Below are 14,131 nucleotides of genomic sequence, written 5' to 3'. Positions count from 1 at the left end.
TCGGAAGATGCATGAGCGGAGTTGATAGAGGTGGCACTTTTTGGAATTGTCAGTTATTGTTTAATTTGAGCTTAATGTACTGAAGATGCTTGTGACACACAGGTGAAAATTATACTATTAAATAATTTTTGTACGTGAGTTTTTTCCATTATTAATTTTGTATTGATATGAAACTATTTATTGACAGAAAAACAATATAAAAACAAAAACATAAAATACACTCTTAAATATTTTTTTAGGAAAGTTATTGACCTTTTTAGTTATCTTACACCAGCAACTTAGGTGGCACTTTTTGGAATTGTCAGTTATTGTTTAATTTGAGCTTAATGTACTGAAGATGCCTGTGACACACAGGTGAAAATTATACTATTAAATAATCTTTGTACATGAGTTTTTTCCATTATTAATTTTGTATCGATATGAAACTATTTATTGACACAAAAACAATATAAAAACAAAAACATAAAATACACTCTTAAATAATAAAATATAATAAAATGTATTTAATCCACTGTATTTAATAAACCAGTTAAGCTTATGGGAACATATATTGCAAAATATACTGAGCAACTAATTAAAACTAAACAATAACAATGAATCGAAAAATTATTGGCTTAACTGGGCCTGTGTTGCAGAGCAAAGCTTTTCATATCATGGTGATACATTGGAAATTGACACTCTTAGTTCTCTTTCTATATTTAACTAAGATCTATATCTTGTTTTTTAAGGCAGCTACCATAGAAAACCAGATTTCACAAACATAAGATTTTGGAAATGGCAAAAAGCTCTTGAATTTAGTGCAGAAAATTCACACCGGCCCAAACTTCAAACAGCGATTTAGATGCAAATTGTCTTTTGATTTTGCCACTTAGCGTGAAGTCTATAAATTGTTCCTATTCTTCAAATGAGAAACCTTCAGGTGTAATTTTAAATGTTTAGAAATATTTTAAAAATATTGTTAAAAAATCAAATTTTAAATGTGTTTCTAACCCACTCATACATTGCCATTATGCTGTCGTCGGTTCTAAAATAGTTGCTAAAATTCTTCGTCAACATTGCTATTTTTCAATGGTTGCAAATAAAACTTTGATGTGTTGCTCTTCTGCCTTGTAGGTTTTGATAAATTTATCCACATTTGCAAACATTTCTAATTTTTGTTGCTTTACCTTTTTGTTCCATAACTCTAGTTTTTAACAAAAAGCATTAACTTTGTCACTCATCTCTAAGATATGTGTATTTTTCCTTGGAGTAGCAGGTTTAATATATTTAGTTTTTTTCCAATATGTCCACCAAGTAGTACAATTTCATCACAAATAAGTGGTCTCTAAACTTCTCTGCTTCTTCATGATTTTCCTCTTCCAAGAAGATTGCTATCTTGTCTCTTAATTTGTAAACATGTTGTAAATATTTTCCCTGTGATTACCATCTTGTCTCACAGTAAAATATCAACAATGAATGTTCTGCTCCAGTCATGTCTCTGCAGAGTTCAGAAAACAGTCTTGATTTTAAGGGCCTAAGTTTTATATAATTCACCACAGTTATAAACTATTGTTAACACAATGCTTAGAACAGGACTCATTTCCTTTGCAGCAAAGAGCTTCTCTATGAATCATGCGTGTCCAAATAGATTGTGGGGATTTTTCACTCACAAGGACTTGTAAACTTTTAAACTTTCCAGACATTTATTTGTAAGTTTTGGAATGTCCAACATTCGGAAATTAGGTAGGGGCGGTGGACGTTGAAAATGCGATGGAAATTCTATCAACGTCCACCGCCCCTACCTAATTTCCAAATGTTGGACGTTCCAAAACTTACAAATTAAGCCACGCCTCCGGCCATTTAGCAACAACAAATGCCCAAATTTGGCAGATACATCTTGCAGCCTTGACATAGCCCTACAGTCATTCCCACAAAGTTCCGACGATGACTGAAACAGTCCACACCCCGTAAACCCTTGCCCCAGTTTCCACATAAGGATACCCTTCCCCTTCTTCCCCCCCCCCCTCTCCCCACAACAAAATAATATATATATATATTTATATATATATTATTAATAGTAACCCGGGTTCCCAAACTTATTTTTCGTGTCTCAAGCACATCCCCATGTTCTCCCCCCCCCCCCCCCCTTACATACAACTTTTCAACAAGAGCTTGGATTTAGAAGGCATCTTTAAACCAAAAACAAGGTATGTACATAATTTTTCCACATTTTTTATTCTGCCATAATTGCCTTCTATACTCGCCCATAATGACCTAATATATATATATATATATACCCCTTTTGAGTTATGTTAGCTAATGTATTAAATATAAGAGACACTCCTAAACAAAAAAATTATATTAATAGTGTTTAAGAGGAGTAGCATCGGAATTTCCCAGAAATTATACTTAAAATGACTGTATACGTATTATGGTTAAGTCCCTAACCCCTATAACTCTGTTGATTTAATGTATCAACTTATGCCCTGCTGGATGGAACGGAACCCCAAAGTAAGTCAAAGGATGACTGTATATATATGTGTGTACAGTAAAACCCCTTTTTTACACTTTTCAGGGAACTGATGGAAAAAAGTGTAAATAGCAGGAAATGTACAAAAACATTAAAAAAAGGCTAAAAGATGACTTGCTGCTAGTATGTGAGTCTACATACTAGATTATAAAATTTAATAACTGAAAATAAATAAATTTACAATTACTTACATTTATCTATTTAAAAAATCTTTAATTGTTGATTGTTTTCATTTTTTTTGACATAGCGCCATGATTGTTTTGCATTCAGTTCAATGCTTGCCCTGTTTTCTACTATCATGTTCAAAGTGGACACAGAGAGTCCAAGACCTTTTGCTAAATGCACGTGTTTTGGCATGCCAATCTACACGTCGCAGAATTGCCATCCTTTCCTCTACCGAAATACATTTTCTGTCTTTTTTCTCCATGTTACTAACATGGATAATCCACCACCACAACTTGAAAGCAACTTTCACACGCTAAATTACGTAGCAGAAATTCTGCAATATCAATTCGTACTGCGATTGAAAAATCACGGTATCGCTCATCACTACATTACTGCTGCAAGCGTGCAAGTCACCATGATGGCGGAAATGAAACTACAGCTGAAAGCAACGTTACCTGGGAACAGAAATGCACAGATTTCTCCAGAAATCAATTCAAAAATCAGTATTGCCACCTGAGAAAAAAACGCAAATCACGGAAAATAATGTCCACATCAAGTTATTAATGGCGGGAAAACAATATATCGTGAGAATAGGCCTTAAGACGGGACCAACTGAAAATGACGTAAACGGCAGGAAAACGTAAATTGCGGGAATGTAAAAACGGGGTTTTACTGTATGTATGTATGTATGTATGTGTGTGTATATATATATATATATATATATATATATATATATTTTTTTTTTTTTCCCTTCAATACCAAATAAAATTCCATCAGCTAGTCTTCGAGATATGAGTGTGGAATATAGGGAAAGGTTCCATCAAATATTTGTACAATGAAAATGGATCAACGTTTGCAGACTATTACTGAACATCAAGTAGTCACAAACAAAAAAAAGCAGCTAAAAATATTTGAAGTAATATACTTTAATGGGGCAATATATACAGACTGTTGTTGGACATCAAAAACCAGGCAGTCACAAATAAAAAAACCCGTTAAAATATTTAAAATAATACACTTTAAGTAATCTTATTATCTCCTCATACTTAGTGCATGCATTGGTATATATGTTTGAAAATATTGCACATTATTTTTTGATTTGGCATTTAAAAATTAATATGAAATATCCAGATTCTCTCAGGCCAAAACAAACTGATTATTGTATGAAAGTTGATTATGTGGTTCACTTTACACAAAATCCACTTCAGAGTTCTAAAAAATTTTTTCCAAGTAATAAAAAAATAAAGAAAAAAAAACCTAAAACATTACCTGAGAATTTTGCAGGAAATCTCCTTCATTTTCTGGTTCATAAAATTCTGGAATAAGTTCCTTAAAATCTGAAGTATTAGTGGTAACATTCCTCCACGTATCAGGAATGCTGTTCATGTAAAGAAAAATCTCATTATAATACTTCTTTTAAAACCAGATAATATCAAGAAAAAATATCCCATATATTTAATTAAGACTAGAAATAACAAAAAAAATTCAGAAAAAATCAATGAAGTCATTTTTCTGATTTTTATTATTTATTTTTTTTTTTTTATTACAGTAACTTAATAATTTTTTAAATTATAATGATAGGTATTATTATTTCAACATACTTTATAAAATTAAACTCTAGTACTTATTTTCTTACAAAGAAAAAATATTAATGAATTATTAATCAATAATTTAAAGATAGCATAAATTGGAGGAATATGATGCTCCTGTCAGTGCAACTGTGCCCGGGACTGATGGAGTTGGAAAGAGGCATTATGATAGAAGGCATGTTGCAGGCCTATCTGTTAGGCAAATTGGGCCATCCCAGATCAACAATCAGTGATACTATACTGAGATGGAAGCACAGGGAGTCAATTGCAAGTGCTCCCTGCAGTTGACTCCTACCCACCACTGAATGTGACTACAAAGGATAATATGTAAAAACTGCCATTTGTTGGCCAACGCATTGAATGCAAAGTTCCAGGCATCAACGGAAACACCAATCTGCACAAAAACATTCAGAACCAAGGTTCACAACATGGGTTTCCATGGTAGAACACCAATATGCAGGTCTCACCTTACCCAAACCAATATGAAGTTGTTTTCAGTGGTGCAAAGAGCCTATGCCCTCTACTGAGCAGAGGGATGGGAGTGGCAAATGTCAGTGAACATTTTATCTCTTACTAGAGTGCATAACCTAAACTATGGGGTTATGTAGCAGTGTGATGGTATTCCTGTTTTTCCTGGTTTGGCTTTGGAGCTCTGTGGTGCTATTAACACTAAACTCCGTGAGGTGTCTGAACATTCCGGACATTGCAATGCTATCTAATTTGATGAAATCTGAAATGAGACAATGATCATTTCTACAGAAATGATCATTATCTCTTTCAGAAAGACAATGCACCATGACATAAGGATGCATATAGAAGCAGCCTTATAACATGGTGCATTGTCTTCCACAAGGACCAACTTTTCCTTTTTCATTGTGTAAGCTGGCTTCTCTAATGATTTAAAAAATCCTAAATTTTTTCTTAGAATCATCTGTGAGTCATAGGCAAAAATAAGTCTCATTGTCCAGTTCCCCATTCTGACACTTGCCTGCATCGCAAATTGATACTGCCTGTGATTCAGGTTCCGCATATTTAGGATTGAATAATATAACTACTCCTTTTCCCTTATTGATGTTACCTGAATATAACATCATGTATAGAATAAATAAAAGCCAAAAGGCTATTTTTCTGGCAACCTTAATAATAATGAAGGGGATACAAATCCTTTGATGTTTATCTGCCAGTAAGTGAAACTCTAAGAACTAGGACTAAGATCTATGAGTTTCATACCGAAAAATTATTGGCAAATCCAAGTGTAAGTAACCACTTGGTAGTACAACACCAAGGCAACTCGTATCAAAGGTGGAGCAAGCTCCCTCACTATCCTTGATATTTTCTCATAATGTAAAAACACAGCCCCTAGGGGATGTAATACATTATGAGAAAATATCAAGGACCTCTCCTCATAATTACATTATGAGGAGAGGTCACTACCCAGACCGGTTTCAACCTTTTTTTGAGGTCTCATCAGTGAGTAGGTAGACCTGGAAGATAACAAGGTTTAAGTGAAAAGAACTTACATACCTTCACTATACAAATGCCATAAAGGTGTGCCTGTATATTATTACATAGAATAAAAGCCAAAAGGCTATTTTTCTGGCAACCTTAATAATAATGAAGGGGATACAAATCCTTTGATGTTTATCTGCCAGTAAGCGAAACTCTAAGAACTAGGACTAAGATCTATGAGTTTCATACTGAAAAACTATCGGCAAATCCAAGTGTAAGTAACCACTTGGTAGTACAACACCAAGGCAACTAGTATCAAAGGTAGTTTTTCGCTATGAAACTCATAGATCTTAGTCCTAGTTCTTAGAGTTTCGCTTACTGGCAGATAAACATCAAAGGATTTGTATCCCCTTCATTATAACATCATATATTTGCTTCTTAGAAAAATCTTACCTGTCTTTTTGTTTTCATTATTTCGTTAAGTCCTATGATATCACTTTTGAACTTATACAATTTTTTTGCTAGTTCCATTGATTTCTTTTTTCTATTTTTTCATTGATGCTTCTTATGTTTATGATGAGCTGGGATTTGTTACAGTAGGTGACTTTTCATTGTTTGCCTTGTTTCCCTGACAAAAACGATGGGGGGGGGGACCTTGTTTAACCAGCGATGCATCACCCAGCGTGAAATTCTGCCACATTGTATAATCATTTTGGATTTTGGTTTAAGCCTATAAAAATACAATTTGATTGGATAAATCTCAAATTGCCAGTCTATCTTTGTTCTTTTAGTTTCCAGGTGAGAATTAGATATTAGGTTAGAAGCCAGGGTCAGTTCTCTGCATTCATTAAAAGGCAACATGGAGATTTCCTTCCAGTTATCCAGCTTTGACCCTTATTCACCCTTTAACTGTTATTCTTAATGATAAATTTGAATGAGAACATTAGATGATATGTACTTAGCAATGCTGATCATGTTACCATTGTTGAGGTTGTTAAAAAAATGACAGTGAAAGCAAGAGGAATCTTATAAATGTGAAGAAGCATATGTTAACATGCATTTTGGTTGTTACCACAGCAACGAGAGCTGTACAAGACTGAATAGGTATTTGGTATTTTTTTTTTTTTTTTATTCTGAGGACTCCGGTTTCCTTCACAAAAATCATGAATTTGGCCTATAACACTTGTAAAATTGAGGTTACTGTCATTGCAACCATTGATGGACTTAAGGCTCATGGTGGAATGCTGATATTAGTATTAGACTAATACTACTACAAATAATAATAGATATATACAATTTGTAAATGAATTATAAAACTGGATTAGATTAAAATGCTGAAAGCATAGTACAATATATACAATCAATACTTCAAAGCATACTCATTGTGAGTTTCCTACAGTGAATTTTCTTTAGAACGAAACTGCACCTTTGAATAGGAGCAATTTTATATAACAATGTTTGCAATAGTGAGAGCTGACTATAAAATATATAAATAAAATTAATATATATATATATACGAGGGTGGTCTGAAAAGTTCTCGGCCTAACAATGAAAATACGAATTTATAATTTCAAAATTATTTTTATTTTTCAACATAATCCCTTAAGACTAATACATTTATTCCAGCAATGCTCCAGTGCCATTATCCCATCCCTGTAGTGGTTCGCAGTAAGATCTGCAAAATACCCCTCTACAGCTGCAATCACCTCTTGATTTGAAGAAAAACGCTGACCAGAAGGAAGAGTTTTAGTTTTGGGAAGAGATAGAAGTCAGAGGGAGCCAAATCTGGGGAATAGGGTGGATGTTCCAACAATTCATAGTGCAGATCCCTTAATTTTCCCCATTGCCAAAACACCTTTGTAGGCAGGTGCACTGTCCTGATGAAAAATTATTTTTTTTTCTTCTGCAAACCAGGTCTTTTTCATCTAGTCTGGTTAAAAGATCAGTTAAAAAATCTGGTTAAAAGATTAATATTCCCTGGTTATTGTTTTACCCTTTTCAAGATAATTAATAAACAAAATGCCTTTAGCATCCCAAAACACCGATGCCAAGAGTTTTCCTGCTGATATAACCGACTTTTACTTCTTTGGCACTGAACAACTGGCTTCTGTCCACTCTTTTGACTGCTTTGGACTCTGGTGTGTAACAATGAATCCAAGTCTCATCCATGGTAATAAATCGACACACAAAATCAGTTTTATTCTTGTTAAAACACTCCAAGATTTTCATGTGAGTGTGTTTTTGATCTTCTGTAAGCAAGCGCAGCACCCATCTTGCGCAAAGCTTTTTCATTTGCAATTCTTCATGCAAAATATATCCTACATGTTCTTTTAAAATGCCTATAGTCTCAGCAATTTCACGCACTTAGACTTGCCGGTCATCCAATACCATATCATGTATTTGATCAATGATTTCTGGTGTTGTTACACTTTTTGAACGTCCTTCACGTGGATCATCTTCAAGGCTGGTACGGCCACGTTTAAACTTGGCAGCCCATTTCTTAATTGTCAAAAATGAAGGAGAAGAGTGCCCATAAACTTTTATGAACTTCAAATGAATTTCTTTTGGCATTAAACCTTCTTTTACAAAGAATTTTATAATCGCATGATACTCAATTTTATCTATTTAAAGGGATACAGTCAACACTTTTGCTTCAGACAGCTATATAAAACAAAAAACTACTTGATAGAATGACTTGCAATTTCAAACGGGTGCATATGACAGATGTACCAACTTAGGAAAAAAAATCTTGCCGATAGTGTTGCCATCTATGGCAGAGGTCGAGAACTTTTCAGACTACCCTCATATATATTTATATATATATATATTCTGAAATAACACATTTTTCAATAAAAGAGAAGGTTAAAAGAGTATGCAGCTATACCAATTTACTCAAACAAGTGTAATGTGAATTTGTGAATGTATTATATATGTGCAGATCATCCATGAACTAGGAGTGTATTATTTTCACTACAATCAGTAAATAAATTAAATTTACTGATTAAATAACTACTAATAATTTACTAAATACTTTACCTACATACTAAATAATTTACCTGTTAAACATACGATCCGGATGATCAAATCTTCCATATTGTAAACAGAGCATGTACTGAGGCACTGAAATAGAAATATTAATAAATGTATTAAAATAAAAATATTAATATTTCTATTTTAATAAATTTATAAGTAAGAAAATACAGAGGAAAAGAGGCCACATAAAATACCATAAGAAGAAGAATATGGTGTTTTGCAGCAAACTACACAAGGCAAAACGATTTTATACAAGTTTATGTTTTTCAAGCAAGGTGTTCATTGTAATCTCAAACTTTTGCAATCAAACAGATTACTGGTAGAGAGAACAGAAATGCCTCATGGACTACTATACAAAAAAGTATAATTTTTTGCTTTCATTTATATTACTCTAGAACATGCAAGCAACTGTTTTGCATGAAATTATTTCAAAATAGTGCTTCTTTGTATGCAGTGAGCAAGAGATTTTACCAATTCACTAAGTATCCATCACAACCAAAATTATATTTTACAGCAGCAACCTTACCTTATATTTATAGAGTATTACCAGTTGCCACTCAAGCAAGTTTTAGTGAATTGTCTTCAGTGATTAAATCCTCAAAGATGCAGTAGTTTAACTCAATAATAGAGACCAGGTATCTTTTTGATTTCATAAGATAGTTCTAGGAAGTTTTTTCAGTGAGTTATGCAGTATATTTGATCACTTAAAGATCGAAGATTGATAACTGGAGGGAACCTACATATAGCTTTGTGGAGGAAAAAGAACAGAACTGCCAATGCATATGCCATACAAATCTTCATTCTCTTAGTAGGTATCCATTAGGATACTGAACTAACAAAGATAGCCTAGTAATGTAGAACTTTTCAGCCATATTATATCAAATGCCTTAAGCTAACATATAATATGATAGTCATTACTATTTTCATCTGGAAACAGGATGAAGAGTAAAAGGTCAACTAACAGAACAACATAAACTGAAGTTTATAAGTACTATCAACGGAAAAGGAACTGGAAAAATATCAAACTGATTTAAAGTGGGGTTAGTGAACAGGTAAGACACGTCTAAATAGTTTGGTTACACTGTGATTTACTCAGGCGACAGTTATCAAAATAAAGTAATAATTACAATATTCAGTATTAGACTCAAAAATACACCTTGAATGGAAGCAAATATGTAGACATGTCAGTTTACCATTCAAGATGCCTATTTGACTCAGTGTAGACAATTAATTAGACATGGGCAAATTTCAGTCAGAATTGGTCAATGATATTTATAGTCATATAGAAGGTTCTAGTAAAGAAAAATAGAGGAATTCTTTGGGTCTTAGAGACATGAAAAGAATAAAAGAAAGATTTTCTGACATTAAAGAAAGGCTGATTCTAGTTGGAGACTTATATAGCAGAATAAAATATAAAATGTGCACAGAACATATAGTAATGTTCTGTGCACATTTGGAGAAACAGGATGAGGTAATAATAATAATCAGTACGTATCAAAATTTTATCCAGGACACAAATTAATCATCATCATTCACACCACATGCAACATAAAGATGTGCATAAGTTTATGTGAAGAGAACATCAAGAAATAAGAAAAGTCCTATGGTGTTATCATTGATCAGAGCGGTTCAAGATACAAGGGGATCCCATTAGCTGTAGGTTATACTGCTATATAAAGAGAAACAGATACATCCATCAATGTTGCATGAAAGACATTGAATTAGATGTTTTTGTGGAATAATATTAGTGGATTAAACTTGTGGATTAGTGATTCATCTGTTCATGACATGGTAAAAGAGTGTATCACTCAAAATTAGCAGTGGGCAACATTATAATTGATGGAAAATGTGAAGACCACTTCAGCCAATAAATGGACAAGAAAACCCTGGAAGCTAATACCAAATGGCCAAAGAATGCTTTGGAAGATTAGTAAAGTCTCAGCAATCTGATGTGAAATGATTAACCAAGAGTTTAAAGAGTCTATAAAGGGAAAGAGACTCAGATTAGTAGCAACAGCAAAACACCACCTAAAGAGTTGCAAAGCCTTGATTTCTATGGAAGAAATCTGATATCAGCTGCCAGCTGACATCATCCATGCCAATGCACAATGCTGCCTACTATTGTAAAGCATGGAACAATAAGCTACACCACACCTTTTTCCAACAGATGGGTGTATATATAGGTGTGTGGTTTAGCCTATGGAAAATCACATGCATAAGTACATTATCCCAAGTGAGAAGTTTAGTTGCACTCAACACTTCTCCACTACCAAGAAGTGTTGAGTGCAAGTTAGTCCAATGTGCAAAATAGTACATGGACTGGCAGTAATACTGATAAAAGAGCAATTTAAATTATATGATTCATTATTACAAAATGGTGGCCCAAAATCTATTGTATTATGTGCAATTTAGTTTCTTCAATATACAGTGCTGTCTCAATACTTTTATCAATACAGTTTACAATATATAAGCCAAAACTGGCTCAAGTTTTGGCTTATATATCAACTATTGAAATAAGAAATGATCAATATACAAGCATGCTGTTGCAAAACACTTTTTTTTTTTTTTTTTTTAAGTATTTCCATACTTGCTTAATCTGTTTCAACTTTGCTGATTTTATGGACTTTATTATGTATTCATTGTTAATGCAGGTATTTACTATTGTTTGGAACCTAATATTGTTCCCGAGCACATAGCAGTAACTCTTTTCTTGATAGTGGTAATAACGTTAAGATTGATGGAAGAATGGTGGTGCAAATATCTTTATGTATATACTAACTAGTGCATTTGTGTGTGAGTGTGGAGGAGGGGACTGTAATTGATTATTATTATTATTATGTAACACCTCCAGGGAGTCCAAAGACTCATCAAGGGAGGGCATCTACTCTACGAGTTTCCGTCTCCACCAACCGCAACTACCTTCATCATCTACACCAACGTTGTCTTCCCCAGACTACCATCACTAGTATTTTCACAGACAATCACAAACATCCATGCCCATGGTGGGATTCAAACCCGTGGTCTTTTGGCTGAAGAGCGGACACACTAACCACTATTCCTTATTCTTTTTGAAGAACCAAAAAGAATAAGGAAGACAGCGGAAGTGTGATGAGTAACTAATATATCAAAAAAGAAGTGACTGCTGTGAATTTTCTGATTCAAATATCAGCTGAATACTTTTGTGTTGTTGGTTTAATGGCTTAAAAAAATATAATTTCAATGAATACAGAGACCAATTACAAAATCATCGTCCATACATATCTCAGCCAAACTAAGTTTTAAAGAGGGGGGGGATCCAGATAGTTAGAAAGGTTGGCAATTGCTGTGTTTTCTTTATGCAATTAAAAGTTTGGCCAAATAAAATATCCCAAAAGTGGGAAGTAAGAAAAGAAGGCAGCTATAATCTGTTATTTAAGACCTCAACATTATCAGATCAGATGAATGCTAACAATGGCGAGTTCTCTCTGACTACCCTCATTTTTAATATAATACTGTCATTGATGTCTTCTGTTCACTCCCCTATTCTTTCTCAGAATTCTCATATATATATATATATATATATATGATTTCCAGTCTTTGATCAAGTGCTTTATTTCTAACCTGGCTCACAGATCCATATTTTGACTAATTTTTCTCTTATTCCATATAAATTTATTCAGTCAACTTTCTACCATACCTGCTTTGTTAATGTTGTTGTCTATTTATATTTAATTTGCCATCTTCACCAAAAATTGTGCATAAATAGGTGAAATGTTTTACTTGTTCTATAGGTTCTCCATTCAAGATGCAGCTGATGTTTAAAATATTTCTGCCTATTTTCATTATCTTTGTCTTTTTAATTGCTGATTTTCATACGAAATTTATTTATAACAATTATTCAATTTAGTCAGGAAATTCTGCAGACTTGTACTGGATTTATTTAGAAGTATAACATCAGTTGTATTAAGTAAAGAACTGAGATCAACGTTTTGATATCAGGTTTAATATAATTTTCTTTTATAATGTGATTACTCATATAATGAATAACAGTGGAGATAATGTAAATCCTCTTCACATCTTATTTAACACGAAGGCATGTTTCTGTACCTCCTTCAATTCTAACTGATGACTTACATCTCAAACATAGACTTACATAATACAAAGTCTCATTTATACTATATAACTGTAGCATTTTGAACAGTTTTCCTCATGGCACCTTCTTATATGCCTTTTCCAGATCTATGAAACTTAAACACATATCCTTGTTATATTCCCATGATTTCTCATCTATTTGTCTAGCTGTTAGTCAAGTACACTTGTACAAATCTTACCAGGAGCACTCAGAAGGGAAATAGCTCTGTAATTCTCACATTCAGTTTTATTTCCCATTTTATAGATAGGTACTATAAAAGAGTTCTACTCCAATCATCTGGAATTCGACTCCCTGCCCATGCCTTCTGAATTATGCAGTATATTCACTGTTAAACTTTTATACCTCCATATTTGAGCATTTCTGGTCGAATAAAATCTACTCCAGTTTCCTTTCACATTTCAGTGAAATTAAATATTTATTCCGGACTGCATTCTTGTTGGGAGTTTTCTACCACTGTACTGGCACTACTATTTTTCATTTAGCAATCTTTCAAAGTAATTACTTTAGACATCTTGATTATCTTCAGTTTTTACGTCACTTCTATTATCTTTGATTCCTTTCACGGTACTCTTTCCTCCATTTCTAAGCTTTTTCAGTAATTTCCAGAATATTTTGCCACCTTCCTAATATTTATTTTCTATGTTCTTACCAAAGTCTTTCCATGACTTTTGTTCAGCTAGTTTTACACAGAGCTCCACTTTCTTACATTTTTCTCTATGTTCACTAAGAGCACAAGCTGACTTACATGCTAGGAACTTTTGATATGCTTTTTCTTTTCCTTGACTGCCTCTTTAACTCCCTGAGTCTATCATGGAGTTTTGATTTTTCTATCCTTACAGACCCTCACAACATGCCTCTGGCTGAACAAGTCAATATTTTCTTCAGGATTTGCCACTGAATATCCAAGCTTCTCTTGTTTTCAAACTCTTTCATTTTTTTCTTAAATAATGTTTGTATATTTTAGTCTACAGTTCAAATCTGAAAGCTGTTCAACTATTATTTATTATAAAACTTTTTTACACACCCTTCTTTTCAATATGATATTCAATTTTAAATCCTCTGTATACTCTTGTGACCTGAACCAGTGGGAAAACATCACTATCAACAATAACATAGTCAATGAGGCTTTCCTATTTCTTGCGTCTTCTCTTCATGTGATTTAGTGCACATTTTTTATGGTGGAACATGCATGGAGTTAGTAACTAGTCCATGTCCTAAACAGAAATCCAGCAGGCACATGCCATTATTATTAGA

The 14,131-nt window shown here is 33.3% G+C and overlaps 1 protein-coding gene across 1 annotated transcript in view; it reads right to left on the bottom strand.

Annotated features, from left to right (window-relative positions):
* LOC150100611 (protein FAN-like) overlaps positions 1–14,131 on the bottom strand; it is a 477,112-nt gene that overhangs the window by 229,685 nt on the left and 233,296 nt on the right. Inside the window, exons 16-17 of the mRNA XM_090401841.1 lie at positions 8,769–8,832; positions 3,944–4,052 (exon numbers count right to left, since the gene is read on the bottom strand). Coding sequence (XP_090257967.1) covers positions 3,944–4,052; positions 8,769–8,832 — 173 coding nt within the window. The remainder of the gene's footprint in view (positions 1–3,943; positions 4,053–8,768; positions 8,833–14,131) is intronic.

The sequence above is a fragment of the Typopeltis vanoorti genome, chromosome 12, assembly GCF_054136105.1.
Source record: "Typopeltis vanoorti isolate ZY-2024b chromosome 12, IOZ_Tvanoo_1.0, whole genome shotgun sequence".
Lineage (NCBI taxonomy): Eukaryota > Metazoa > Arthropoda > Arachnida > Uropygi > Thelyphonidae > Typopeltis > Typopeltis vanoorti.
Note: the sequence above shows the minus strand (reverse complement) of the source record. Positions and strands in the feature narration are given on the sequence as shown.